This window comes from Plectropomus leopardus, chromosome 12 (genome assembly GCF_026936395.1).
Source record: "Plectropomus leopardus strain MGB_pleo_1.0 chromosome 12, ASM2693639v1, whole genome shotgun sequence".
Taxonomy (NCBI): Eukaryota; Metazoa; Chordata; class Actinopteri; order Perciformes; family Serranidae; genus Plectropomus; species Plectropomus leopardus.
The window spans coordinates 13,517,557-13,543,878 of NC_142187.1; the positions used below are offsets into that span (position 1 = coordinate 13,517,557).

General features: G+C 39.3%; 1 protein-coding gene across 4 annotated transcripts in view; it reads right to left on the reverse strand.

The window, feature by feature from the left end:
* The window catches only part of LOC121951124 (low-density lipoprotein receptor-related protein 8-like), a 107,810-nt gene that overhangs the window by 70,353 nt on the left and 11,135 nt on the right, over window positions 1–26,322 (reverse strand). For all 4 annotated transcript variants that reach the window (XM_088085173.1, XM_088085170.1, XM_088085172.1 and 1 more), the window contains exon 3: window positions 2,743–2,865. In XM_088085173.1, coding sequence (XP_087941299.1) covers window positions 2,743–2,865 — 123 coding nt within the window. The remainder of the gene's footprint in view (window positions 1–2,742; window positions 2,866–26,322) is intronic.

Here is a 26,322-nt window from a genome sequence, read left to right on the forward strand (position 1 = left end):
CACCTGGTCCTGATTGGGCCTGTCAAAACTGTTTATCTAATATGTGTGGGACTGATACAATGACTAACTATTTTGACATCATGTTTTGGCTCATGCACACTTGTGGCAGAGATTTACTTTAGTAACAAATCACAACACCCAAATAATTTTGATATATGGCCAAGCCCTACCTGCAGCTTATGTAGAACTTAATGTTAAAGTAATTCTGATGGCAAAAATGTCAGCACGCTGAAATATTGATACTACACCATCACAGCTCATCTCTACATGCAGGCCTTTTGGTCTATGGCTATTGATAAGACTGTTTAGAAATGAAAAATGATCTGAGAGGTTACAAATAAATGCATTTCGTTCTGGTCTTACTATTTCAGGCTAAATAAGATGCTGATTGGAAAAAAAAAGTTTTCTGGGCCTTTAATAGTTTTGTTCTACAACTGTTCATGTGTAACTAACGCTAGTTTGCACAGACAATTAAATATGTTTTCTTTAGAAAGATAAACTTAGGTCTCACAGTCAAAACTGAAATATTTGTTACAGTTACACAGCTACACTTGACTAATGAGGCCAAACCCAAAATCAAAGTTTTTCCAACATTAAGCAACATACCTTTGTGGCTCCTTCTATGAGCAGATCTTGCCAAACTTAAAAACAACAAGAGGCAGCGTGGTGTATAATATTAGATGCTGATTTTTTGGGCAATGTATTACAGTGAGGATAACAGTTGCATGATGAAGACCTGGTAGGGTTAAAATACCTCTTCAGTCTTACAAATTACACTAAATTCCAGTGAGTAAAAACTCTCTGCTTTTCCCTGAGACATCATTATTTATCAATGCAGCACTTTCAGCTCCACCTGATATCTGTAACCCCAAGGACAGAAGCAAGCAGCCATGGGAGAAAAAAAATTGCATTTAAGAAAGAAAGAAAACATTTATTAATTGGTTTAAGCCTCCCACATTTGAGCCCTGTTTGGTTGTGGAGATGTCAACTCACCTAACCCCCCATCAGGGACCTGTGTGTGGGTGCACTAAACTGGCACAGGCTATAAGTGAGCCAGCCAGAGATCCTCGCCTCTAACAGCTTGACGGAGAGGTAATCAAGGCCTTTCTATGCACTCTCTATCAGAAAGCATTGAGTATTGAAGTGTGTGGGCGAGTGGAGGCAGGAGAGGCGAGTGAATGGCCGCCGGAGCCGAGATAACAAGGTAAATCAGCAACCTGAATACAGGTTCTGAGAGAATAAAATTAATTCTCATCTAAAGCAATTGAAATGAAGGTGTGACAGCGTATACAGATACAACATGCAAAATGCCATCATGTTTAGCCGGATAGTTTTTTTCCTGGTGTAAAAAAAATTGAATGGCTGTCAGAGTAGATTCCCCTGTGCCGAGATAAAAAAAAAACACAGACAACAATTCAAAAAAAATGTGAAGGGAACTAAAAATAAGCTGTAGCAGTCTGACATTACATAGTTTCCGCCAAAGGAAAGAAAAAATGAAGGGGAACAATTAAATGATTATCCAAACTGCCTGTTGTAAACATAAACCACAATTCACCCTGGCGTAACTCTGACCTGATGTTCCTGCCATAACTGCAGAGCATTCCTGCACAAAGAGGGATATAACTGACATTATGGGTGCATTCACTTTTTATAGCAACAAATAGAGTAGCGGTTTAAATTTTTTGCTTGCACCATCTAAACTTGAAGAGATGAAGATAATATACGCCTGAGGACAAAAAACTATGCAGTATTTCACAACACAAAAGCAAAGTTTGAAGTCTGAAAAACAAACAATTTCATGACACGGAATCATGTTTTTCCTACTTCCTATCCCTGTCGACATCTAACAACTTACATTATTTTCACAACCTCTTCTGAGGGTCATGCCCCTCAGGTTGGCACCGTAAAGTGCAAATCATCATTACATCACTGTCATGACATTACCCACTGGATTGTTTTAAAGCCTCCAGTTTGGGTTTTTAATGGAGCATTTTTGCAGCTAGAAGTAACCATATTTTGACGAGAGGGTGAAGCTAACCCTAACACTAGCTGCTAGCTTGGATAGCTCGGTGCATTTACAGTCTTTGGTTAACTATGATAAAGATAGTGTTAATTATATTTTTTTCTAGCAAAAAAACAGACTTAAAACCATTAAAACAAAATATACTTACCAAAAAAACTGAACACCCGATTCCTTAGAGGGTCTTTTAGTACAACCAGCGCTAAACAAGACTTTTTTATGTGAGCAAAACCTTAAAAATAACTTTAATGAACTAAAAAACAAACAAACATTGAAATACTGACTGGTACATACATGCTCTGCCAATCTGGGGCTACGCCATGGTTATACTACCTAACCAACACTGTATACGTTGTATCAACTTGTCAACAGACTGCATCCACCTGTCACTTAAGGTGACCATGCCCTAAATTATGCAGATCTGTAAGCCTTCATAATATTCAAACAGGTGAATTATATATAAACCTCCCCTAAGTTTGCTGCTTTGTTAGGACCCATTGGTTTACATAATGTGGGTTATCCATTGACTTGTTAACAATACAGCAGATAGAAACATTTGTGTTTCTTGTCCTGACAGACACAGTTTAAGGGGTTATTTTGGAGAGTATAATCTTAATAATACAACCATTGTCATGCCTGCAAAAATAAGGCTAAAGTTGAAATTGACTGGATGTATCCTTTAAAGATGTCCTTGAAGAGAGCAAATGAATGGTTTCACTTACTGCAAGTCTCCTCTGCCTCATCGGAGCCATCGGGACACTCTGGTTCCCCGTCGCATCGCCAACGTCCAGGGACACACTGGCCATTTAAGCAGGCGAACTCCGCAGGGGCACATGTCTTCCTGGCTGCTCAGAGAGAAACACACAAACGGAGAATAACAGTAAGCACAGCCAGTCTGTTTTTCTCTCCATCATGAAACTGGTCACTTATCTGAATCCCAGTATTCATCCCTCTCATCAGAGAAGATCAAGTTTATCGCTAACAGTTCTCCTGTGCAGCCATCTCCAGTGTTTTTCCTGAATAATTATCTCCACTTTTCCTATTTTCTTGACTTGTATTCATTGTATCCCCCTCCCCTCCCTTCATCTGCTGGTCTGCAGAAGTCTAATCTCTCCTTCAGGTTTTCCATCAGAGAGCAGTGAAATGGATGCTGATTGCTGAACACCGTGAGCTCAGGGAGGTTAAACCTTTTACCTTCCAAACCTGTTTACCGCAGAAAGCTACAAGCCAGCAAGGCCACGGGCTGATAAACATGTCAAGCGTGCAGAGAATTGGAAATCAAAAACATGTCAGGAAAAGGCCTCTTTAAGCAGTAAGAGGGAAACCGAGAATGATCAAAACTTTTACGTAACAGCCCAGAGCTTATCACAGTTGCTACACAAATCTTGCAAACCTACTGTGTTCAAACTAAAACATGCACTTCACACACAAAAAAAAAAAACACTCTCCACCTGTAGCAACCAGGCAGCAAGCTCGGGCCAGTGAGCCAGAAGCAGACAGAGGTCAGAGCCATTCAATTTCCTCAGCCTGTTACTCAGAGAGGACCTGCAGTACGGTCTAATAAATCACTGGTTAAAAGGCCCTCAGCCGAGTGCTCCGGTGTTGTTACACAGCCACAACTGTTCCTAAACTGGCCCCATCTTGGCTCTGATGCTGCAAATTAGATATAGCGTTTAGAGATGTGAAGGGAGCTTAAGCTTAGCTGAGGGGCTGTAAGGAAGAGAGCTCAGGCAGTGATTTTTTTTTGAGTCGCTCTTTGCTGTGCTCATACTAATCTAACCCCACTCTCACTTCTCCAACTCCCACTCTTTCTTGACCTTGGTATCAAAGAGCAAAAAAAGTAGGTTTAGGGATTTGATTGTGGAGGAGTAATACTTTATCTTAGCCAACCAGGGCTGCACCAAGTTAATTTTGACGTATGTTCTGGATAGAACTTTAAATTAATGCATAAGTCATTCCTTATTAACTGCTGTCAATATGCTTCATCAGTACTACTTCTCAATGGTGAAATCATTTCAGAAACCTTGTCTGCCCCCACACCTTTTTGGTATTTGAATTGCTTTTAAACTGTATTAATTTGCTGCATTCAAATAGAAATCGTGAGCTCATATGACATGGGTTCAAGTATATCAGTTGTGAGAGTACCGCTGCCAGGCAATGGCAACATTGACGCTTCTGTTGGCGTCTCGAGGCCAGCAAGGCTAACGATGCAGCAAGATAGAAAGCAAGTCATGTAATACAGGAAATGAAACATCATAGTTTCGGAGGAAAAAGATGAGGCTGTTAGGAATATAAACATTTTCCTCAGACACATTATAAAGAAGAACTACTAAAATTACAATATAGGCTGTTAACTTTTTCCTCTAACCTGTTGTGCTTTTTATCAATCTGGATTGTTTTAGTGTGAGTTGCAGAGTGTACTGAACTACACCTGCAAACCGTACCACCATGTAGACAAAACAACTGGACACTGAGGACTGGACTACTAAAAGACATTTTAATGAGTCAATGTGTGAAACTGTAAATGTTGTCAGTGGGATTTTACAATGTGAAGGGAACATTTCCAGCTTAAGGGCCCCTTTTCTTTGGCACCCTTCTACCTCTTTGTCTGTTGCTGTTATTCAATGCACATAAAATCCCGCTGAAATTTAATTCTCACATTTACAGTATAGTTCACTTAAGCGCTATCTATGATGTTACTGTAAGTCTTTTTGCAGCAGTCCAGCAGCTACAGTACAGGATAGCCTGCCACAAAGGAGCACTCTGATTAGAAACTGCTTGTCTCTAATTCTACATCTTGTTTAATTGCCCCATTCTCAATTATCTCCTATGTCAGAGTGCCAAAGTCAAACCGATAACAGCTTATGTTGGCATGTTGACGCCATGATGATGAAGTGTTTAATAGCGTCGCACTAATAGGATGTGTGTTTTCTGCCTGTAACCACAATCAGTGACCATTGTTTGACTCCAAACATGTAAATTAACATTCTTTCTACAAAACGTAATGAACTGACCTCATTAAACCCCTAAGACAAACATCTCCCCTCCTCCCTTTGTTCCTCCAGGTCTCTCCCTTCTCGAAACCAAAAGCCTCTAAGTTTGCCACGACAAAAATAATAAACACATTTTGATAAGAGTTTTTTTTTTTAGATCACATAAAAGAGCGTAGGTTTTCCGCAGTGCCGGTTAAGTGCCACTTGTGTCCTCATTAGAGAGCAGGAATGTGGGCCTTTGTTAAAGGTGAAGACAGATGATTATGGAGCAAACGAGCATTGTGACATCCTTTTAACCAACACCTCCCTCAAGTGTATAAACTCATTAGTGGTGTGCTCACATTACAAAAAGAAACAAACTGTAACAAAGACAAGCCCACATGTATTCGCCTAACACATGCATATTTTCAAAACCCATTTATCACTCATGCAAGTAGGTGTGGCGCTGTAAGAGAGAAGAGACACACCGAGAGACCCTGAGGCTTTATCGCAGGTTTAAAGGCAACAGAATAATTAGATTCATGCGATCTGACAAATCCTGGAAGATACAACACATTAAAATTCTTATTCAATTAATTAATTAATTTGACTCCCATGAGATGAACAAAATGAGAGATTGGGGCAGATTTGAGACCATGCTGGTTAAGACAGTGCTTAAGATTTTATTTGATCTCATGACAAAGACCTTAAAAATCTTCCGCTCTTCCGGTGCATGGCCTCTGCAGGTCAGATGTGCCCACGGTGTGCACCTCCTATCTGAGAGATTTTTATACAGTCCAACTGAGCCTGCTACTCATTTCAGTGGAGGTCTACAGGGGCCATGGTTCACTTGGCAATAATTACCTAGGCCAGCTCATGCCATCTGCTTGGAATGACTTTCTGTTTTAATTAGGAGAGGTTTTAAAATGTTAGGCTCGTGGGGGGGCTGAAGGGGAAAGTGACAGGAGAATGAGAAGAAGGCGAGCCGTTAAGATAGGAAGCCGAGACACAGCAGAAGTGAGTAATAGCGTCAGAGATGAAGAGTGACACACACAGTAATAATGCTTTATGGAATCCTAATGGAAAGTGTAATACTGAATAAAAACAGGCAATATTACAGTAGATGGTGGGGATAGCACTTACTCAGTGTTAATCTCTATGACATGCACTGCACATGCAAACTCTCTCTCTCTCTCTCGCTCTCTCACACACACACACACACACACACACACACACACACACACACACACACACACACACACACACAGAGGGTATCCCTGTTCAGCTTTACAAAGAGAAACAGCTCTGGTGAAAAATCTAAAGAAACAACAAAAACAACAGCTACTCAGTGTTGTGTGAATCACCTATCATGAGAATTACAAATGGGATGTGACACAGACAGAATGAGGGCCCTGCACATGGGAGTTCATCCAGCCATGTTATGTCTCCTGGAGGAGGTACAGTGGGAAGGAGCTCCACGCTCCGACAACCCCACCTGGAGCTTTTCCCTCTGGGGGCCGATGTTGTCAACTTTTCACTGCTTCTAATCCTTTTCATCTTTCTTAAATGCAATTCATGTGGATGATCATGATAGACCTATATGCAATATGGGTCTGCAGTTTTGTTGGATTGATGTTTATGTGATTTTCAGATACATTTGCTTTCTATTTTCCAAGAAATAGCAATACAGATTATTCACAATGTTGGATATTTGGATCACACTAACTCATAAGTCTTACAGTCAAAATTATTAAAATGTACAGATCACGTGGAGTTTCAAATGGCACAAATAATGTGTAAGGCTAAAAATAACTAACCTACGACCAGGAGTTATTCAAAAATGGTTCAGTGAACCATAAATCAGTTTAAAATAATATATAAAAACATGTTTTTTATGAGGCACAGGGATGAAGAGGGGATTTGACAATCACCAGGTGTTTGCAGGGGTTACTGTTTAATTATTTGGTTACCTAATATTTATTTTTTCCTCGTTTATCTTCCTTTTTTTCTGTTAATAATGATGTAGATTTGTAGATATTTGATTTTGGGTATGTGGGTGTATGCATATATGTTTAAATAATTAGAGTATAGGTCTTACATTAATAAAAAAGCTGATAAATTTAAATTCACTGACTTATGGGAGAAGGAGTGAGATTGAATAAGTTTGAACTGTTCTCACTACTGTTCGAATACATAAACCAAGTCATCGTGTTTGACCATTTCTTCTGCTTTATGTTTTTCATTGTCTGTAAATACTATTTTTTTCAGTCTGCTTGTTAATATATATAATATAACAGTATAATCATTTCTCTTTTTCTTTTTTTCTTTTTTACGTGTTCAAAATAAATCAGATTAAATCAAATCATATATGGAGATGTCAGCTTTGCTCCCAACTGATTTGACTGATGTTTAGGTGTCAGAGTGTAAAACCTGCAATGAAATTTGACTCATCCTGCTCCGAGGAGCTGCTAGCTTTTACCCTTTTCAACCAAACTGTATGGCAATATAGGGATGACAGTGTCAGTCTGTAGGGTCGTTGGTTAGTCAGTCAGTCCACCATTTTGGTCCAGACTTGGCATTTCCCTTTTTGTTTACAAATTTCTTTTTGTTTTTTGTTTTTAAGTATGGGTAAGGCAAAAATAAATATGTACAATGAGTCTGTCACTCAATATCTGCTCTGAGATGCCCCCAGCGTCTCAGAGCAGATACTGAGTGACAGATATTAAAATACTAAAATACACACAAACTTTGGCCACTGTTGCCATGGAGAATAAGCCATCCAGTGGCAGCAAATTCAAAGCAACTGCAAATTCAAAATGTTTCATCATTCAATGTGTGATTAAAACACGGTGCGAAAGTTGATGAATTAATCCAAACTTAATTCAAAAGTAAATTGTCTCAAAATAAAGAATGTTCTGTCAGTTTTCTCAACTCTGTAATTATTTCACCCACTGTTAGCATATCTATTTTCGGCTTGGTCCTTACATGTTTTTTGCTGAAATGCACCTAGTTAACTTTTAGCCTTTATTTTTTTATGTATGCAGGCTTGTGCTTTTGACTGTTTATTAAAGAAGATGTGGGAGTTTCATGTGAAGCCACATGAGCTCTTTCTGTGACACACTGAGATAGATAGACAGACAGATGTGTGTGTAGACACACAATTACCAATTTTGTAATTAAAAAAATAAAACTGAGTATATAATATTTATGAGATAAATATGTAACTATAGCTCATAGACTTTACCTAATTTACTTTAATAAAGTCAATTAATGTAATTTCTGTTAATAAACCCACAAAACCAATGACATTCTTAGCTTGCTTGTTAGTGTTGCATTATAACACACTAAACCGAAATGGTGAACATGTTAACATTTTGTGGCCTACATTATCATTTTAGCTTTGTCATTGTTTGCCTGTTAGCATGCTGACTACTGTAAGTACGGCTTCACAAAGTCACAACCAAGGCTGAAGACTTGCATACTTTTGGTGATATCGGTTTAGTTGAGTGTCTGTATCAGAAAACCTATACCTTAAGTATTTGTTTAGGGTGTTGTTGAGTTTTTTGAGTTTCAGGAAACTTAAGCCAGTCCAGTTGTCTACGATATAGCACTTAGAATTTCGTGCAAGGTAATAAATATTGGTACCAAATGAGAAGCTTCAAAAACATTGAAAAAGAATGGTTATAGACCCATCACGTAGGTGCAAAGCTTTTGAAAAACTTGAATGAAGAAAGACGGTAAGGCCTGCTTACTTACTCCATGCCACACAAATTTATTCAAGTTTCGATCCCACTTGGATCTTTGTCAGGTCAAAACACTACCTGATGTCAAAATCTGACCTGACGAAGATCCAAGTAGGATCGAAACGTTGTCTTGAATAAATTTGTGTGGCATGGAGTAAGTAAGCAGGCCTTACCTTCTTTCCTCAATCAAGCTCTTAAAAATGTACCTTAACGTGAATACGTACATGTGAGCAGAAGGCTCCTGGATGTACATTTTAATGCATCCTGTCAAGAACTGAGCTCACTTAATCATTCAGTGATGTTCAAGAGCAGAGCAGCAGACAGCCTTCAATCATCAGACATTCACACACACACACACACTCCCTAACCCCTTGAAGAACCTTTTTTTAATTTTTTTTTTGAACCATGAAGGATATTAATGACAGCTCTTTCCATTGGAGGCCACGAGAAGCTTAATAGGTAATGCAGTGATAAGCACATTCTCCTGGGCATTAAAAGACAAATGGCCTCATTAGCTTGGAGTGAAGTAGGGGAGTGTTGTCGAAGCAGGAAACATAATGTATCCTGTTGGCTTATACCGGTATGCAAATGACTAAACCTTCCAAAATTAATGGGATATCATGGTAGCATACAAAATACAGCGTGGCATCAACAAGACTTGGGACAAGCTGTTCTTGAAATTGCTTTTGCGAATGATTATAGAATCTAATTAAGCTAATTTGTGTGTTGCGGGTTGCTGAAAGTGCCAGATGCACAGGCAGAAGTGTTCAATTTCGATTTAATTATATTTAAATATATCTCTGTAATTGTATACCTGCAGTAGAAGCAGCACATATGTGAATTAAAGGTGTCCTTAGTGTGAGTACGTCATTTCTCCTGTTGATCCATCCCCTTATCTGGAAGACACTAAGTATCTGTCTTCCGTGAGTCAGACCTGTGTGGAGAGCAGTGAGCCTCTGAAACCAACAGGAAGACAAAAAGCCAAATGGGACTGAGCTCTAACTTAGCACTGATTGATAGAGTATTGATCTAGCAACACAGAGCCACAGAGTAATGGCATCTACAGATTAAATCTCTCTATCTATTGCTGTGGCTTCTTGCCCTTTCGGACCAAATCAAATGTTAAATATAGAATTAGGTAAGTAAGGCCCCAGACTGCTTACCCTTCTAAACCCAATTTGGCCTGCAAAATTAATTAAATGTAATAGTCTACATAACACAGCCAGTTCTTGTTTTGCTGTATCAAAACTGAAGGTAATTTAGAGCTACATAAATAAAACAAATTAAAAGGAGACCTGCTATGATTTTCCTTATTGTCTGTCATAATGTTACAGTATCAGATGCTCATTTTAAAAGTGGCAAAAGTTTCAAAGTACAAGTAATCCCTGTTATTCATTCAAACCGTTCTAAATACTCTGTTTCCAAAGTTGTTTTTTTTTACTTTTGAGGCAAGCAGACATTAACTCGTAATGAATTTCTTTATATACTCATCTGCTCCACGCATGCTACTGCAAGTATCAATATTCTGTCACATGCAGCTACATGCTAACATCAGAGGAACATGTACCTGTGTGACCTTGGTCGCAGAGGTTGTTAATTTCTCCCTGTTTTTTTTTTGTTGTTGTTGTTATACTCCTACTGCAACATGTCCACTTGCAAAAGTTTTGATTTAGAAATTTTAATTGGTGTTTTTTATGGCAGAAAGTGCCTCTGTACTCTGTTAAAGTCATTCTCCCCCAGTGATGGTGCAGAGGCGCAGAGATGCGAAAGACCCAGCCATCAGAGCAGACTTGGCTTTTTGGGTTTCGGTTTGTAGTCCCAGTTGCATTGAACATTTAAGTTTGAGCAGCAGGTGAGCAGCGCATTGGTTGTAATGTAATCTCGGAACCCGTCTGCTATTATCTGACGTCGATTGAGCTTTCTGTTGGCTTTTTTTTGTTATGTTATTGTTATTATTATTGTTGCTGTGCATCTCTCCTCCCCATCTCCCTCCTTCTCTTTCTTTCTTTCTTTCTTTCTTTCCTTTGTATCATTTTGTCATATACTACTGTAATTTTATTGTTCTTTACGACATCTACTGCATGTCTGTCCACGTCTTTGAAGAGGGATCCCTCTTCAGTCGCTCTTCCTGAGGTTTCTACCATTTTTTTCTGTTACAGGGTTTTTTGGGGGAGTTTTTCCTTGGTCGCTGGGGATGCTGTTAAGCCCTCTAAGGCAAATTGTGATTTGTGATAATGTTTTTTTTTAAATAAAACTGACTTGAATTAAAATTTATCTGCATTTATTTGTTTATTTGTCTATAGAGAACAGTTAGAATTAGCTGCACACTGAAGATGAAAGCTTGGCCTAGGTATCCGCTTGCAACTCTGGATCTCCCAAAATACTGTCTGTTGCACTCCAGAGGGTTATCGTCATTTAACCCACAGCCAGTCAGTTCCAATATTGTATCATATGTTGTATTTTTAGACAGATTTTGTGTGTGAATCAATTGTTTGTCTGCTGTTGCTGTTGCAAACCTGCTTGATTGATGAATTAAGTTTTTAAAAAAAACTAAACTGAAAAGTGGCTTTGATAAACCACATGATGTCCCTAATCCACCACCAGTCGTCATTTTGTTTAATATCAGTATCATTATCAGTATCATCTGCAACACTGAAACAGTCATGATAAATATGAAGATTACAGCCATATTGACGTGACCCACAAAGCCTGCTATCAGGTGAGCATCACAATATATTCAGGATGCCAGAGGTAAGAGAGACTACTTGCTGCTGCTCACTGCCCAGCATTTCTTCTGACCTTGTGTACAGACCAAAGACACATACTGTGCTAATTATAGCCTCAGCCTGCTAAAAGACATATTTTCTCCCCCCTTGTCAGGTCACATTGGCACAAACACCCTCTGACCAAAGAGGAGACTGGGCAGCCTAAGCTAGCAGAGCTCCTCAGTTCCTTCAAGGCAGCCCGAGAGTGATTTATACAAAAGACGGTTTGGTTCAGCTTGGCTAAACCCTGAGAGATTTACCTCAATGTCTGAAGTGTGACAGAGCAATATCAGACTGCGGTACAGGTGGTTGTACACCGGCGTCTGGGAGAAGGCAAACAGGACACAGCTGAGCCGCATCGACATTCAGAGCGAGTCTCGATTTATCAAACTGTTTTCAAGCTTCAATGCAATTCTTTTATTCATGCTCATGTGACGGTCCACTTCCTTTCACTCTGCGTGCTCATATGGAGCATGCATGGGGGTGGACATGAACATACACACACACACACACACACACACACACACACACACACACACACACACACACACTCATACACAAACAAAAGATGTAAATAGCACAGAGCGGTGAAATAAAACTGACAAACACTGCTGAGATAACAAGTGTATCGCCGTTTACAAAAAAAGCTTGCCACTCGTCTGACTAACTGCAAACACACACACAGATCCCTACCCTTCCCCACATGATGCCTGCTCCATGTGTCTGACCTTCTGCTTCTCTCCCTTTTTTCCTGTGTTTGCTGGTTTAGAGAGGCAAAATATGGTTGATGTACAGCCATATGTCAACGTTTTCAGCCTACAACCTGGCATCTTCACTGGGACACAATGTTCCATTATACAGATGACAGAACAGACCAAAGCTCTGAACAAGCTGAACACTGTTTAAATTAAGTTTGGTCAAGGGTGAAAAGAAAATATGGACAGCAGGTAAAATGCAGGATTCTTGACCGGTAGCATTTTCCATTCACTCGATTCCAGTTTCCAGGTGTGCTGAGTGTACTAACAAGTTAGTGCAGACAGGGACATCTAACACTGTAGGTCCAGCAAGTTAATAGTGAAAGTACTACATGTAATTGACTGTAATGATTATTATTTAAATTATCTGACTACATATCTATGTTGTATTCATTTTACTACTTTTATTTATGTTTTAATTTCTTTTATTTGTGATTTTATTGCTTTTGTTGTTTTTGGTCTATTTCTTTGTATTATTTTCTAATTGACATTTTGCCCCAGCGTCTTCCAATTTTTTCCCCTTGTTTTAATTTTATCCTGACTCTTTTAATTTTATCCTCACTCTACCTTAGTTTTGTCTTTCCTTTGTTCAGCAGGACTGTTTGCCTTTCTGTTGTTGCATTGCCTTCTGTCCAATTTCTGCTTTTGCTTTGTTTGTCAAAGCACTTGTCAAAGCAGCAGTTTTTATAGTTGTTATATAAATGAAGTTAATATCGTTATTATAATTACCCTTATCTTCACTATCACTATTATTTATACTAATAACAATGACAATAAAAATTATTATTATCATCATCATTATTATTATTATTATTGAATTATTGAATAATAATAATTATTATTATTATTCATAATTTTTACTGTTAGTGGCAGACTCCGCCATTCCTGTGCTTGGTTCAAATACTCAAAAGTAAACACTACATGTTTTTAATCCAGCCCTTGATTGTAATTTTAGCTCACTGTTTCCTGTTAACCCTGTTAAGCCGGAGTTTATTAATTTACTGAAATGTAAAAGATTATACCTTTTAAAGTGCTTGGACATGACCAAAGCTGACCCCAATATACTCTGGCTTGCTATCAAATGATCAATAATCAAACTAACATGCACACAGTGCGCAAACTGAGAGCTACACAAATGTATGAATGAATTGAATCAAAAACAACCAGTAATGGTGTAACAACCTTAAAGCAATAGTGTGTAGGATTTAGGAACATTTAGTGTCTTCTAGCAGTGAGGATTGCAGGTTGGGCTTCCAACATTGTCTTCTACGGTGCCGACACAAAAACAAGGATAGCCCCATCAAGAGCAAGCTTTTGGTTTGTATTTTCTGGTCTACTGCAGGAACATGGTGGTGCAACATTGTGGACTCAATAGACGAGGACCCGCTCCCTCTGTAGATATAAGCGGCTCATTCAAGTAAATGAAACCAAACGATTCTTATTTGTCTGGTCATTTCACAGTGAGGAAAACATCTATCCCCTTAAATCAAAAACCTGGACCTTTAAAGTTACCCTTCAAATACAGATGAATACATTAACTTTTTTGTAGAACTGAGGCATTGAATGCAAGGGTCATGCATCAACAAACCAGCATATGTCAATTATAGCCTAATTTCACACACACACACACACACACACACACACACACACACACACACACACACACACACACAATATCATAAATCATGTTTTCATGGGAGTTAATGTCTTATTCAGAGGAGCCAGTCTCCCCTGTAGCTTGCACCCAGCATCCATACACCAGACAAAAGCATTTAAATACAGAGAAGGGCATAATCAGACCCTGCTGAGCTCAGTGACGTGTTTGGTTGATGTAGAAACTCTCTGGACATCTTGTAGGTCACTGTGACTCATGATAGGCCACTATATGAGAGGACTGTAGTCAGATAATGAACTGGCCTACATTAGCTAACAATACTTGCATAGGTTAAATGCTTATCATTTTTATTATGCAGCTACCACAGTGAAATGCCATGTGGCATTCATCAAGCTGCTATAACTTCAATATTTCCATTTCCATGACAACAAGGAGGCACCGGGTTCACTTGGGAAAAAGTGCCCATATAACCTGTTTTTAGCATGCATGTGAATATATAAGACCAGGATGTAACAATAGAGATGGGAGCAGACAGAGGAAGGTGATGCAGATACTGTACAGAACATTTCAGAGTGTACTGTACCTCCTGCACAGCTTACATATGGTATTTCTAAAACAGCAACAGTGATGCAACCTAGCTGTAATGTCACCCAACCCTATGTAATTACCACCTCTACTGGAAAGTCTAACCTAGATTCAGCCAGGAATTTTACATCTCATTATGGAGTTAAAACAATTGTTGTACCAGTGGTTATACGGTTATATTTTGCGGTACAGGTTCTGCTCTCTGGGGGTGTTCCCTGCATGAATTCCAGCAGCCTGCTAATGATTCAGCGGGGAGTACAATCAAACCCCAGGGGTGTCAGAACAGAGCAAAGCAGACACATATCACTGAGATGTGGAAGACATAGCTGCAAGAGAAACGCCTCCAGAAACAGACGACAGGAACTTCGCAGGAGGAGGGGGTGATGGTGGAGGGAGTAAACAGCACAAATAGTCTGCAGCAGAGCAGCAGGTAGGAACTGCAGGGACACACCTTCTATGCCTTGATGGCACTGCCTTGTTTCATGTGTTGACAGTAATTTGTGTTTCTGCTGACAAGTGGCTGATGTTGCATTACATGTCCTCCCTGAAACCGGGGCAATGTTTCTGTAATTTTTCTGCAAGAACAGTTGCATCTTCGAAAATATGAGCAGCTGTGATGGCGAGCCAAGCAATTACTGAGCATTTCATTGAAAAAAAAGGTATTTTGGCAGAGGAATCTAATTATGGCGGGCCGTGGCGGAAGCAGGCAAAGTTTCAACAGCGGGTGTTTGCAGGAACCAGCCTCCACTGCCGTTTCTAAATCCATGGCAAAAGGTCAGATAATGTGCACTTCTCTCACAGTGGGAGCTAGTGCGTGCAGCCCCAAAATCTTTTATCAGAAAATGAGCAGTAAAGTAGGAAACTTCCCAATAACTGATCCTGCTAAACAGATGGATGGGCCTCTTGTGGTAGATAAAATGCTGAAAGCTTCATTTTCATTCTTTGACATGTACACACACAAAATCAAACGCCTTTGTAAAAGGAATTAAGAGCACCATTGAAGCCAACTTAACAGATAATGATACATTTTCAAAAGAAATGTATTAAAAGGCACTTCTATTGCTGGTAACCTTCCATCTGAAGTGCCATCCAAATGAATGGAGAAAAGCTGGCTTAGTGTGTCCCTTAGGATTTTTGCCGTCAGCCGTGCTGAAGTATCTGAGATATCTGAACATAGTTGTAGATGTTCAATAAAAATGCTTCCAATATCCCTTATACTGTTAGAATTGCTCCTGCACGTAGGAGAAGATGTACATTTGACATCTAGTTTTTCAATCAATATTGACTATTGCTCATAAAAACAACTGGTTGACTATTAAGTAGGACACAGATACAAGTTACTAACAAAAAACATAAAAACTGTATCCAAATAGTTCAAGAGGTTTTTGAGTAATGACATCAAAACCAAAAACTGCTACAATTGCCCCCGCTCTCCCCTAATCAACCCTGTGTGTCAAGTTTTGGAGACAAAACCACCCCAAATGCAGATGAGAAAGAGCCACTTTACAAAAAGATGACATATCAATGAGGGCAAAATACAGGACATAAAACTAAATGTAAACACTGTCAGAAAACTGTGTATAGGCGTGTGTATCACAGCCCCTACAAAAGCGTTGTGAGCCATGTGACATCAAGGCTGGACATCACGTTAGCAGTAGGCCATGAATGTTCAGTGTGAGCAACAGTTTTTCAGAACCAACAGACCAATGAACCCTTATAAGAGGCATGTATTGTCTTGCATGTTTTGCATCATCTCATCCACTCTTCTGAACGGCCTTCATTTATCATACCATTTATCAGTTGATAACGACAAGTGGCCAGTTTGAGTGGAGCACCCTTATCTGGTTGTTCAATTTATAATCCTTGCTAGTCCTCAGCTTTGGCTGCTTAAGTAGAGACAGCAAGTTAATTCCATATGGGGGTATTTTTATACATCAGCGCTAATCATTTTTGCTGCAACACAGTGCTACTGCTAGCGGTGGGGGGTGGGGATTAAAATTGCATACTACCACATTTTTTTTTTGCTTTTTTGCATGACAATATTATATTGCTACACAGGTGCCAAGTATAATTTTTTTATTACATAAAATATTATTATTATTATTGCAAACAAAAATTTAACTTTTCCTACGGGAATAATTTTTCAGTCCACTATACACATTTTACCACAATAAAAAATGGAGTGGGATGAACTGACTGAAAACTTTACCTTATTTGATAAAACAGATGTTGACAAAGTTTTCCATTGTGGATATAATTTGCACTCGAAAAAAAATGTATTGATAGCAATATATCCCAATTTATTTAATGCAATACTTAGCATATTGCAAAATTTTCAAATCTGGTGATTTCCAGTCCTTGCTGCTGTATAAGACACACAGGGGAATCACTGTGGTCTATGCAGTCTGTCACCTGTCCCACTGTTTTTGGAATAAAGTAGAGTAGAAAACAAGAAGACACTTAGTTTAAGGACAGGTCTCTCAGCCAAACAGCTGACACCTTCTCTGCTGCTCTTCCCTCCAGAACCTCTCCTGCACGCTCCAGTGGAAATTACTGCAAATCAGAGCAGCCAGATGCTCCTTCTGCCTGGCCTGAAACACCACAGTCTGCAGTCTGGAGTTTAAACCAAGATCCTGGCGAATATAGCTTTCACACTTTGCAGAGTTTGCTTCCTTCTGCTTTGTGTTGTGCTGTGTGTTATTGAGTCCTGAGATCTTGTATTGCTCATCAGAGCCACAGCAGTCTACCCAGACCTTGTCCCCAGAGATGTATTGATCAGACTCCTGGTTTTTAACCTTTAATGATTCAGGGAAGCTTGACAGCACACACATCTCACAAACACCTTGCTTCAAAATTCAGTGTTCTCGCCAACTTAAACCTACAGCTGTTCAGCGAAAGCACTGTCTTTACTATATCAGCTATTAAGCAGCTCCAGTGGCGCAGCTGGAGGTTCAGAAGCTTAAGGCAGATACTCAAAGATATTTGGAGAGAGAAAGGGAGGGTGTTTAACTTTCTCCAGAGTAGAGCTCCAATCTCAAATCTCCAAAGACCACATCTTTAACATCTAGGCTATTGCAGCTTGTTCATTTCAGTATTAGTATTGAAGTTACAAAAGAAAACTGGAACAAAAGCTCCCAGTACAAAGATAACTTTAAAATCTGACATGCCAGTTCACAGATTAGAAACAGAGAACTTCTAAAGCTTGATAGAAGATCTCAGGGGAGGATATCAGCGCTGCGAGTTTACAGTGCAACACAATGTTCACACAGTATAAGTTCACTGATTAATTATGTGCCCAAATGCACTCATATGAGCATACACTTTTAAAATGACTGACTACAAAACATCTTGACTTCAAGACATCTTGGGTTAATCAGTTCCATCTGAAGTGTGCCTACGCTCCAACACACACTTAAACTGTACTGTTGTATGTACATACACATTAATCTTTCAGTTCGCTCCTATTCGACCTTACTGAATTGGTAAAAAAAGACACAACAGCCTTTAACCCTCTTTTACAGCAATTTGAGAACAAGTATGACTCAGAAATGAGAGCCTGGGCTGCTGAGCGATCAGACGAATGGAAATTAATGAGGAGAATCCCAAAGTGATTTCCCCCTTCACTTGGACTATCTCCTCTCAGTTTTAATGTAGCTACACACAGGAGACACTCTTCTTAACAATTATTATCCATCTGTCAGAAGTAATTATGACTGCAGGACAAAACGCCATCACTCACCACTGAGACCTGACTGACACAATCCATAAAATCTGCAACGATGAATGAGCCGGTGAGTCTCTCATTTTAAGATGAATTTGTGATGGGAACCCCATTAATAGTTGAACACCTTATGTGTCTTGTTTATTGTGGATAGCTAATAAATATCATATACAAAGCCATGCTAGTAACTCTATAAAACTGTACTTGAAAGCATGTTAATGTACTCAGAACAACAATTACACGCTTATAATCATGGTACTGTTTTTCAGAGTCTTAGTTTAGCATGTTAGCAACACCTTTCCATGGGTTGCATTACCAGCTGACAGATCAGCATTATCATCCCTGGAAATGTATTTAACTCTCAAACACAACCTCACTTCTCACCAAGAGACACAAGGTCAGTAAGTGATCTGTGGAAAAAGCCACTAACAGGGTGTGGCCCCTGTGATACTGCCAGCTAAAGTGACACAGAGGATCTGTCCTTCTCATGTCACATCCAAAGTGACAGGAAGAAAGCCCTTCAAACATTTTAAACACGATACAGAAAGTGTAACTCACCGTAGTATGGTTCATCAGATCCCCAATCAGTGCAACCACTAAATAACCTGTATGAGTGACGCAAAACTACAAACTCACGGGCAATCCATATCAATACAAGTCATACATGTGTTTGTGTCATGAATGTATTATTACATCAGGATACTATACACAGATGGAGCCTTCTGTCTGTACTCTGTGTTAATTCCTTCCACATTTGTGGTTGTCAAGGATATCGACGAAACGGAACAATGCCATCAGAGATCATGGGGATAGCGCAGCATTGTATTAAGACATTTAAAAATGGCAAAATGGAAGAAATCAATATTACAGTTAACAGAATTCTCCCTCCTCAATGTCTTTTTCCCTTTTGAAGAATGTTCCCCTTATGTTTTGCCCACTGTGGTTGGGGTTAGGTCTTAGGTTAAGTTAAGGACAGGCGTCGAGGAGATGATCTGGTTGGGGTCAGGTAAGGTTAGGTTCAAGAAAAGGTAAGAGGAAAGACAGACTGATGGCATAGCACAGGGAAGACCAAGAGACATGCAATCAAGATTGTAATCTCGCATCCATATGTGGATAAGGGTAAAATAAATTGTATCCAGATTTTAATAAGTTATTTTTCATGGATATTTATCTCTCAGAGATTTCTCTGCCGTTAGACTGCTGATCTTCTATGAAAGTGCTTGTGGGCATCCCAGAAACAGAAAACAGAAAATAAAATATATGGTAAAAGCCTTCTGAAAGGTTGATGTCTGCTCTTATTACTTTCGAGTCGTCTTATATTGTGCATCTTGAGTTTACAATAAGTCTGGATTTAAGAACAAATGCTAAAAAGTTTGTGCCACTCTAAGTCACGGCAGCCAAACGCATTAGGAGAGCCTACAGCACAGTCACTCCTGTAAATGGAAATGTGTGCCACAGTGGATTAAAGTGTCCGTCTACAAACCATGGAACTGTAATGGGAAATGGGAGATTAGCCTTTTACCCCGCAAAGAGAAAGAGCCACATCTCTCTCTTCTCTCCTTCTCTCTCCTTTTCTTGTGAAGACCTGACTCCAATAACACGAAACACAATGCCAGCTGCAGACTGAATTTCCAGAAAGACCCTAACTGGCCTGAAGACTACGGCATTTAAATTGCTGTGACAAGGCGCTGAGAGCAGGATTTTACATTTCCCACTGAAGATGAAAATTAGCATAACTGTAATACTGCCTGAGGTCAAATTTCTTGTTCCAGAAAACCAGCCCTTAGCAAGAAGGCAGCGTAATTAAGACGCAGTCAGATCTTAGTCCCTAACTGCTGCTTGCCTTTGAACACAACCCGACAGTCACATGTAAATACAACACGCACACTCACATTCACCCACTTTTGCACGTGTGCGAGTAGACCTTCTGTTTCCATGCCTTTCGAGCTTCATCTGTTTTTGTTTTTCTTCCTTTCTCTCACAAACAGCACACTGGAGTCAGACAAGAGGAGCAAAGCTGCAGACAGCTTATTGATGGACCCTGTGAGGGCCGATATCCTCTAGTGTGGGCCTACCAAAGGCCCACTGTCCAATTAAAGAGTCCAGCAGCCACCCACCACAGAAACAGATTACTCAGACCGTGACTAAAGGCTTCCCTCTCACCACCAGAGCAGTTAGCAAAGTAGCACAATGCAGCTACTGGAGGGTGGGCACATCATATAAGCCTTTGCTAGTAATGCCTTAGATTAATACTTAATCAATGGATTGTGAATGTACCTTGAAGCCCTGAGGGTCAGAAGGGGGTGTGAGGTCTGGATATTTGCTACCAACTGCGAACAAATGACTTGGAGTTGTAGATACTGCATGTAAATTATTAATAGTCACATCCAACCACTGCACATTAATGTCAAAACACACAGATCTATCTCTTCCTTTTTGCAATGCAAGACTTTACGCATCTGCATGTGCTGCATACAGTATCAGTATGAACAAATACACCGCATCTTCAAGTGAGTGCCTTTGTGAAAATGCTGAAGGTGACACAGCAACTGTGCTCTTTACGAAGGTTTCCTCTCATGCATGTAAAGCTCAGATGTCTCCATTAAAAGCACGGTACATTTGTTACACATCGGAAGATGTAACATTTCGGTTGGCCTCATTTAAACTAATAGGAGGGAAGTGAAGTGATTCATTAGCTGTTTTCATAAAATCTTTCTTGCGCCTTAATGGGCTGAGGGGTTTTACTGCAGCATTGGTCTACATAGCTGGAGACTAAAATGTCACAACACAAAAGTGATTTAACACAGTACTGGGTAGAACGATCAAGCAATCCTCTTCATTGGTACTGCCTCTTAAAATTACAGGAAGGTGAGATTTGGCAGTATAACATTACCAGATTTTAAAACTCATTTCAAAGTCATTTCCTACACTTGAATTTGTTGGCTCAGTTTCTGCATTTACAAAGCCATTTTTACAAGCCCTTGGCATCTAATGAATGCAAGCTTGCACATTAATGCCGAGATCATGACTTTTTTTTTTTTTAACAAAGCGCAGTGTGAAATAAGTTGCAGTTTCAGTTGCAATAGCAGCATCCTGTTGCATGAGGCAATTTAATGAAGCTTTTTTTCTGGGGCATTTTTGCTGCTTTGCTGCTATTTCTACCTAGTAATAATACATGCAGTGTTGAGATTTAAAGTAGGCCGTGGTACTGTACTGTATGCATAAGTGGGGTCTCTGCTGTGTGGATATAAACAGATCTGTGCGGGTCAGTACAGGTGAAAAGCTACAGTAAAGTTGGGATTTTAGTATCGGTTGAGGAGTCTTTTGGAGGAGGCAAACAGGTTGAAACATAGCCCAGTTGCCAGAAAAAAATGTTGAAATTGTGGATCACTGCAAACCACAAATATGTTACAATTGTGCATTTCATACATATCATATTATCGTTTGTAGTGAATGAGCTGACTTTGTCATCGGGAGGTGGAGGGGATGGTGGATGGTGTGACACCTCGGGGAGATGCCTGCCAAGCTGCAGACTGCTGCAGAGCATTGTTCGAGACCAACAAACAACAAAACCTGTTGTGATTTAGCGAGTCATTGCTATGTTTCCAGCGGCCTTTCAAGCATCAAAGTGGATGTTTTGTAGTGATATGTCACTGTTTTTCCAGCAGCTTTTTAGGCACTAAAAGTTGTTGTTTTTTTTCTGAGACATCACTGTTTTTTCTGCCATGAAAAGCGTTTTTTTTGTCATGAAATCTTTTTCTAACCAAAATCAAGAGGTTTTTGTGCCTAAACCTAACCATATGTTAACCTAAGCATTGTTGAAACGTAAAGTTAAAGTATAAGTTTAAGTTTAAATCTTCAACTCAATAACATGCAAATATAGCGTATTGTTGGTTTGCAGAAACATACAATGGCAACATTTTTTCTGATGACCTAATTAGGATACAACAAAGGCAACTGCATATAATACAATCTACTGCAGTAATGCTGAAATAAGTAATACCTTTGTAAGCTCTAAGATTCTTCCTCTTATTATTATTGTGAAGACTGAGCTCACAAATATAATGTGCATGCAGTTTATAATAAAGAGCCTGATTTGCTACCTTTTCGACTGATAGTTAAATAGAGAAAATGTACTTCAAACAGCATTGTAAGTAGAGCAGGGACGCTGCACGTATGCCAGGTGTTCCCAGCAGTCTGTCTGTCTGATAGAAAGAACAGATGTTCTGCAGCAAGCTGGAGCCTCCTATAAAGATGCCCTGCTTGTCTTCATTCAAACCAAACGAGCACCATTGGTTTCAGTTTTGTACTCTGGCTAGAGTAAGAGTTTCATCTGTCTTGCTGTCTTGTTTACTTTAGTTTGCTGTGGCGTCTGTTCCCCCTGTATCTATACAGATACTCTCTCTCTCTGCTCTCTACATACATGTTAACATCCAGATTGCGAGGCGTAGGACACAACACACATTCTCAACTTTGACTTTTCTGAAAGAGGGACTACAGGTGATTTTTACCAGGCTGTCTGTTTTATCCACAACCCTTTAACTGATCTGCATAACAACAATAACACTGCAAAACAACCACTCTAAAATCAATGACACTGCAGCACTCTTCATCCGAGCTCCCACCTCGCTCCCCAACAACACCCTCCCTGGCTCGCCTCTACACCGCCTTGTCTTCCTCTCCTTTTATTTTCCTCCACCCTCCATCGCTCTTGTTCTCTTTTCTCTGGTGATCCGTGTCACGAAAGATTACATCATTGTCTGTGGACGATAGGTGTGCTCAGACCAATAACACATCCCACACTCTGTTGTGTATGAGCGTAAATCAAGCTATTCCATTTAGTGTAAAGCCTGTATGTGATTTTGCATGCCAGTGTGCATACATATTTGTGTGCTTGTGTAAGTGGCCCATGGCTATGCATTTAAAACATATCTGTCTCTAGGCAGAGCTTAGCTGCTGAGCTTTGATCACAATATGCCTTCCAAAAGCACATGAGGTCAGGCACAACTCAGAAACCATCTGCCGGCTAACATTTCCCACTACTCTGCTTTCTATAAGCAGAATTCCAACCACTTTCAAGCAAACTTCTGCCAAAGTACTGAGCTACAACTTTGGTGTCAAAGCACACATGGTCAGCGTTAATCTTGAATAAGCATTAAATTATTATATAGCCTATGATTTAAATATAAGCTTTCTAAATTAAAAGAGTCACGTCTGACCTTTGCTGATATGAGATCTGCTTCTTCCTTAAAGGGACAGCTGAAATCTATTAAAAGCTCCACATTACACTGTGATTAAACAGGTTTCAACACTAACTTTTTAAAAGGACTGCCAGGCTGGCAACCATACATCAGCTTTTGGTTGCCAAAACTGAAAATATATTTGCCATTTTTTAGTCGCCTCATATTTTGAGTAAGATAATATGCAAATACACTTCTTACTAACTGGATGTGATATGAACAAACAAACATAAGATTGTTTTTAATGTTTCCGAAAGACAATGTCCTAACCTGCTCTATGCACCAGTGAAAAGGCTAGTGACGTGTGGCTTGTTCAAGAAAACACTTGTATGATGTGGCTCTTTTTTGGCAAAGCTTTGTGCACCTCTAGGCTACTTACACAGCAAGCCATTGCTCTGGCTCACTCAGGGCCCCCTGAATATTGTTGCAGCTCTTAGTATATACAGACACTTAGGAAGAGGGGATGTACTTTAGATTAATTATGAAAATGTAACATAAATGGATAAAAACATTATTACAGTAACCATACAAAAATCGTCTTAGTTTGTGTTTAATTTGATACTTGGTCTTCAACAGGGGTTTCAGGACCCCCAGGTTCCTGCTACGTCTCTCTCTCAGCTAAGGGGTCCTTGGCCTGAAAAATGTTGAGGATCCATGCTTTACAGAATTTTGAAGTGTTATCTATTAATTAGTGAAGATGAAGTGTCCCTTATCCCAGCTCGAAAGTGCCGGGTTACAGGGTTACAGTATCACTATTGCAACAATTAATAAAATGTATTTATTTGGGGGCTCCCATTTTTCTCTTTGCTGTCCCTATTAGTTAGTGAGTTAAAAAATGGTTGTCACTGATGTATACCAAAGAACTGATTTTTTCCCAGGGTTTGATTATCGTCAAGCCATGTAAAGTTTAAAATGATGGAAAAAATAATAAAAATTTAAAATAAAAATCAAGTTCTAACAGCAGCATTTAGGAAGATTTCTTAATTTGGGGTTTTGCACATTCATATTACAATCTAAAATCATCACAAAAACTGATCAAGTTTTCAAACCTTCAAAAAGACTGATAATAATCATTCCCTTTAGTTACTACACAACCCATTTTTTGTAAACCATATGTATTAATATACATCATTTTCAAGTGTCATGCTGAAAAAAGTATACTTTGATGTAAAGTAGGCCTGCAGAAGAGGGTGAAAAGGCTGTTCCTCAGCTCTGCTCTGGGCTCTACATACAGCCATTAAATTATGTCAGTCTGTTATGATTTATTCCTCCAGAAATAAAGTTTTTTACAAATTCCTTTGTACAGATCTGAGCAGAGTGGAGGGTTAGTGAGTCTATAGTCTAGACATTTGACACATTTGATCAGCCCATGTAAAAACGTTTGATAATTGGAAAGTTTTGTAAAGACAATATTTGATTGTGTAGCCAGATTCAAGGCCTCTCACACCAAAAAATCTACTGCTGAGTAAATAAGTGTAAGGCAGATTCTTATTTGCTATCATTGTCCAGGTAATACAATATTTGACAATATTAAATCCCTATTTAACTTCAAGGTTTAGTTAATACATTTAGCATTTCAGTTCAGAAAATGACTCACAGATCATTCTTTGACAGGGAAGGGACATTATTTCAGTTTACCCCTACAATGACTTATAACCTTCAGAACATTTTTCCCCACATTCAACTGATGGTCCATTACAACTTGCTGAGCAAATGAGAAATAAATATGAATGAGTGTTGAACATAATGAGTATGCATCTATATATCTTTCCAATGTTTCTTCACAGTCACACAGGAACAGGCAGCGTTACTCCATTTTTAAAGATCACAGAGTTCATGTCAAACAAAGATCCAGTCTGTCCTGCTTGAATAGACTATAACTAGTCATGAGTGATAAGATCAAAATGAATGCTGACATATATATCCCACTATTATAACTAATTGATACATTATTTTAATAACATTTACAACGGAAGATCACGTGTTAAAACTATAATGGTTATCCCACTGAATTAGAAATGTTTTTTATTTATTCATGAATTAGAAAGGTAAAGTTTCAACAAATCTGCAATACAATAACATACAAGTGTAACATAATCATGGTATACAGAAACGTACAATACCAACATTTTTCTGGTGATCAGGTTGCCCAGAGCAACATCTGGTTGTCTGTCTGAGGTAAATTCTATAGCCTCCTAAGCTAAGCATTTTTAATGAGCTTCTTTTTTGTCAAAATGCTCTGGGTGAATGTGAGTTTTCTCTGGCAAACAGCTACACAGTGTATATGTCTAGGGCTTTTATTGTTAAAGGTAAGCATGGAGGGAGTGGATCTGGTATGCATTGCCTTTCAAAGTTGAGAGAAGTAATAAAGTTTGTCATCTTGGTTCTGACTACAGAGCCACTGTGTTGGTGTTTTAGAATCTCCAAAAGTATAGCCATAACATGACCAGCTGATGCCTTTTTTTGAGTTGCGAAAGCGCAGAATATTTGTTGCTTTTCGGTGTGTAATATATAGCCATAGTCATGGTTAAACGCCACCCATGTGTACAGGCTTTTAATTATGAATCATTTACTTAAGAAAATTGCCAGCAGATCAATTCATAACAGCACTAAAGACTACGTTTGTACTGTATATTGAAAATATGGAATTAGCATTTCATCTGCCACCCCAGTCCTGACTGTAACTGCATCGACAGTAGCTGGCCTTTGTTTAGTCCTTTTGTCTCTACACCTCCATGATCCTTCTCTATCATTTCTATCCCGGCACAATGGCTCTGATGGTGCATTGATGGTGGAGACATGCAGGCAGGTGGAAAGACTTAAAGGTTTTGACGTCCTGCATGCAAAGCTTTAACATTGTGATGGTGACTGTAATGAGTCACTATGTAGCTGTGTAAGAGGAGGAG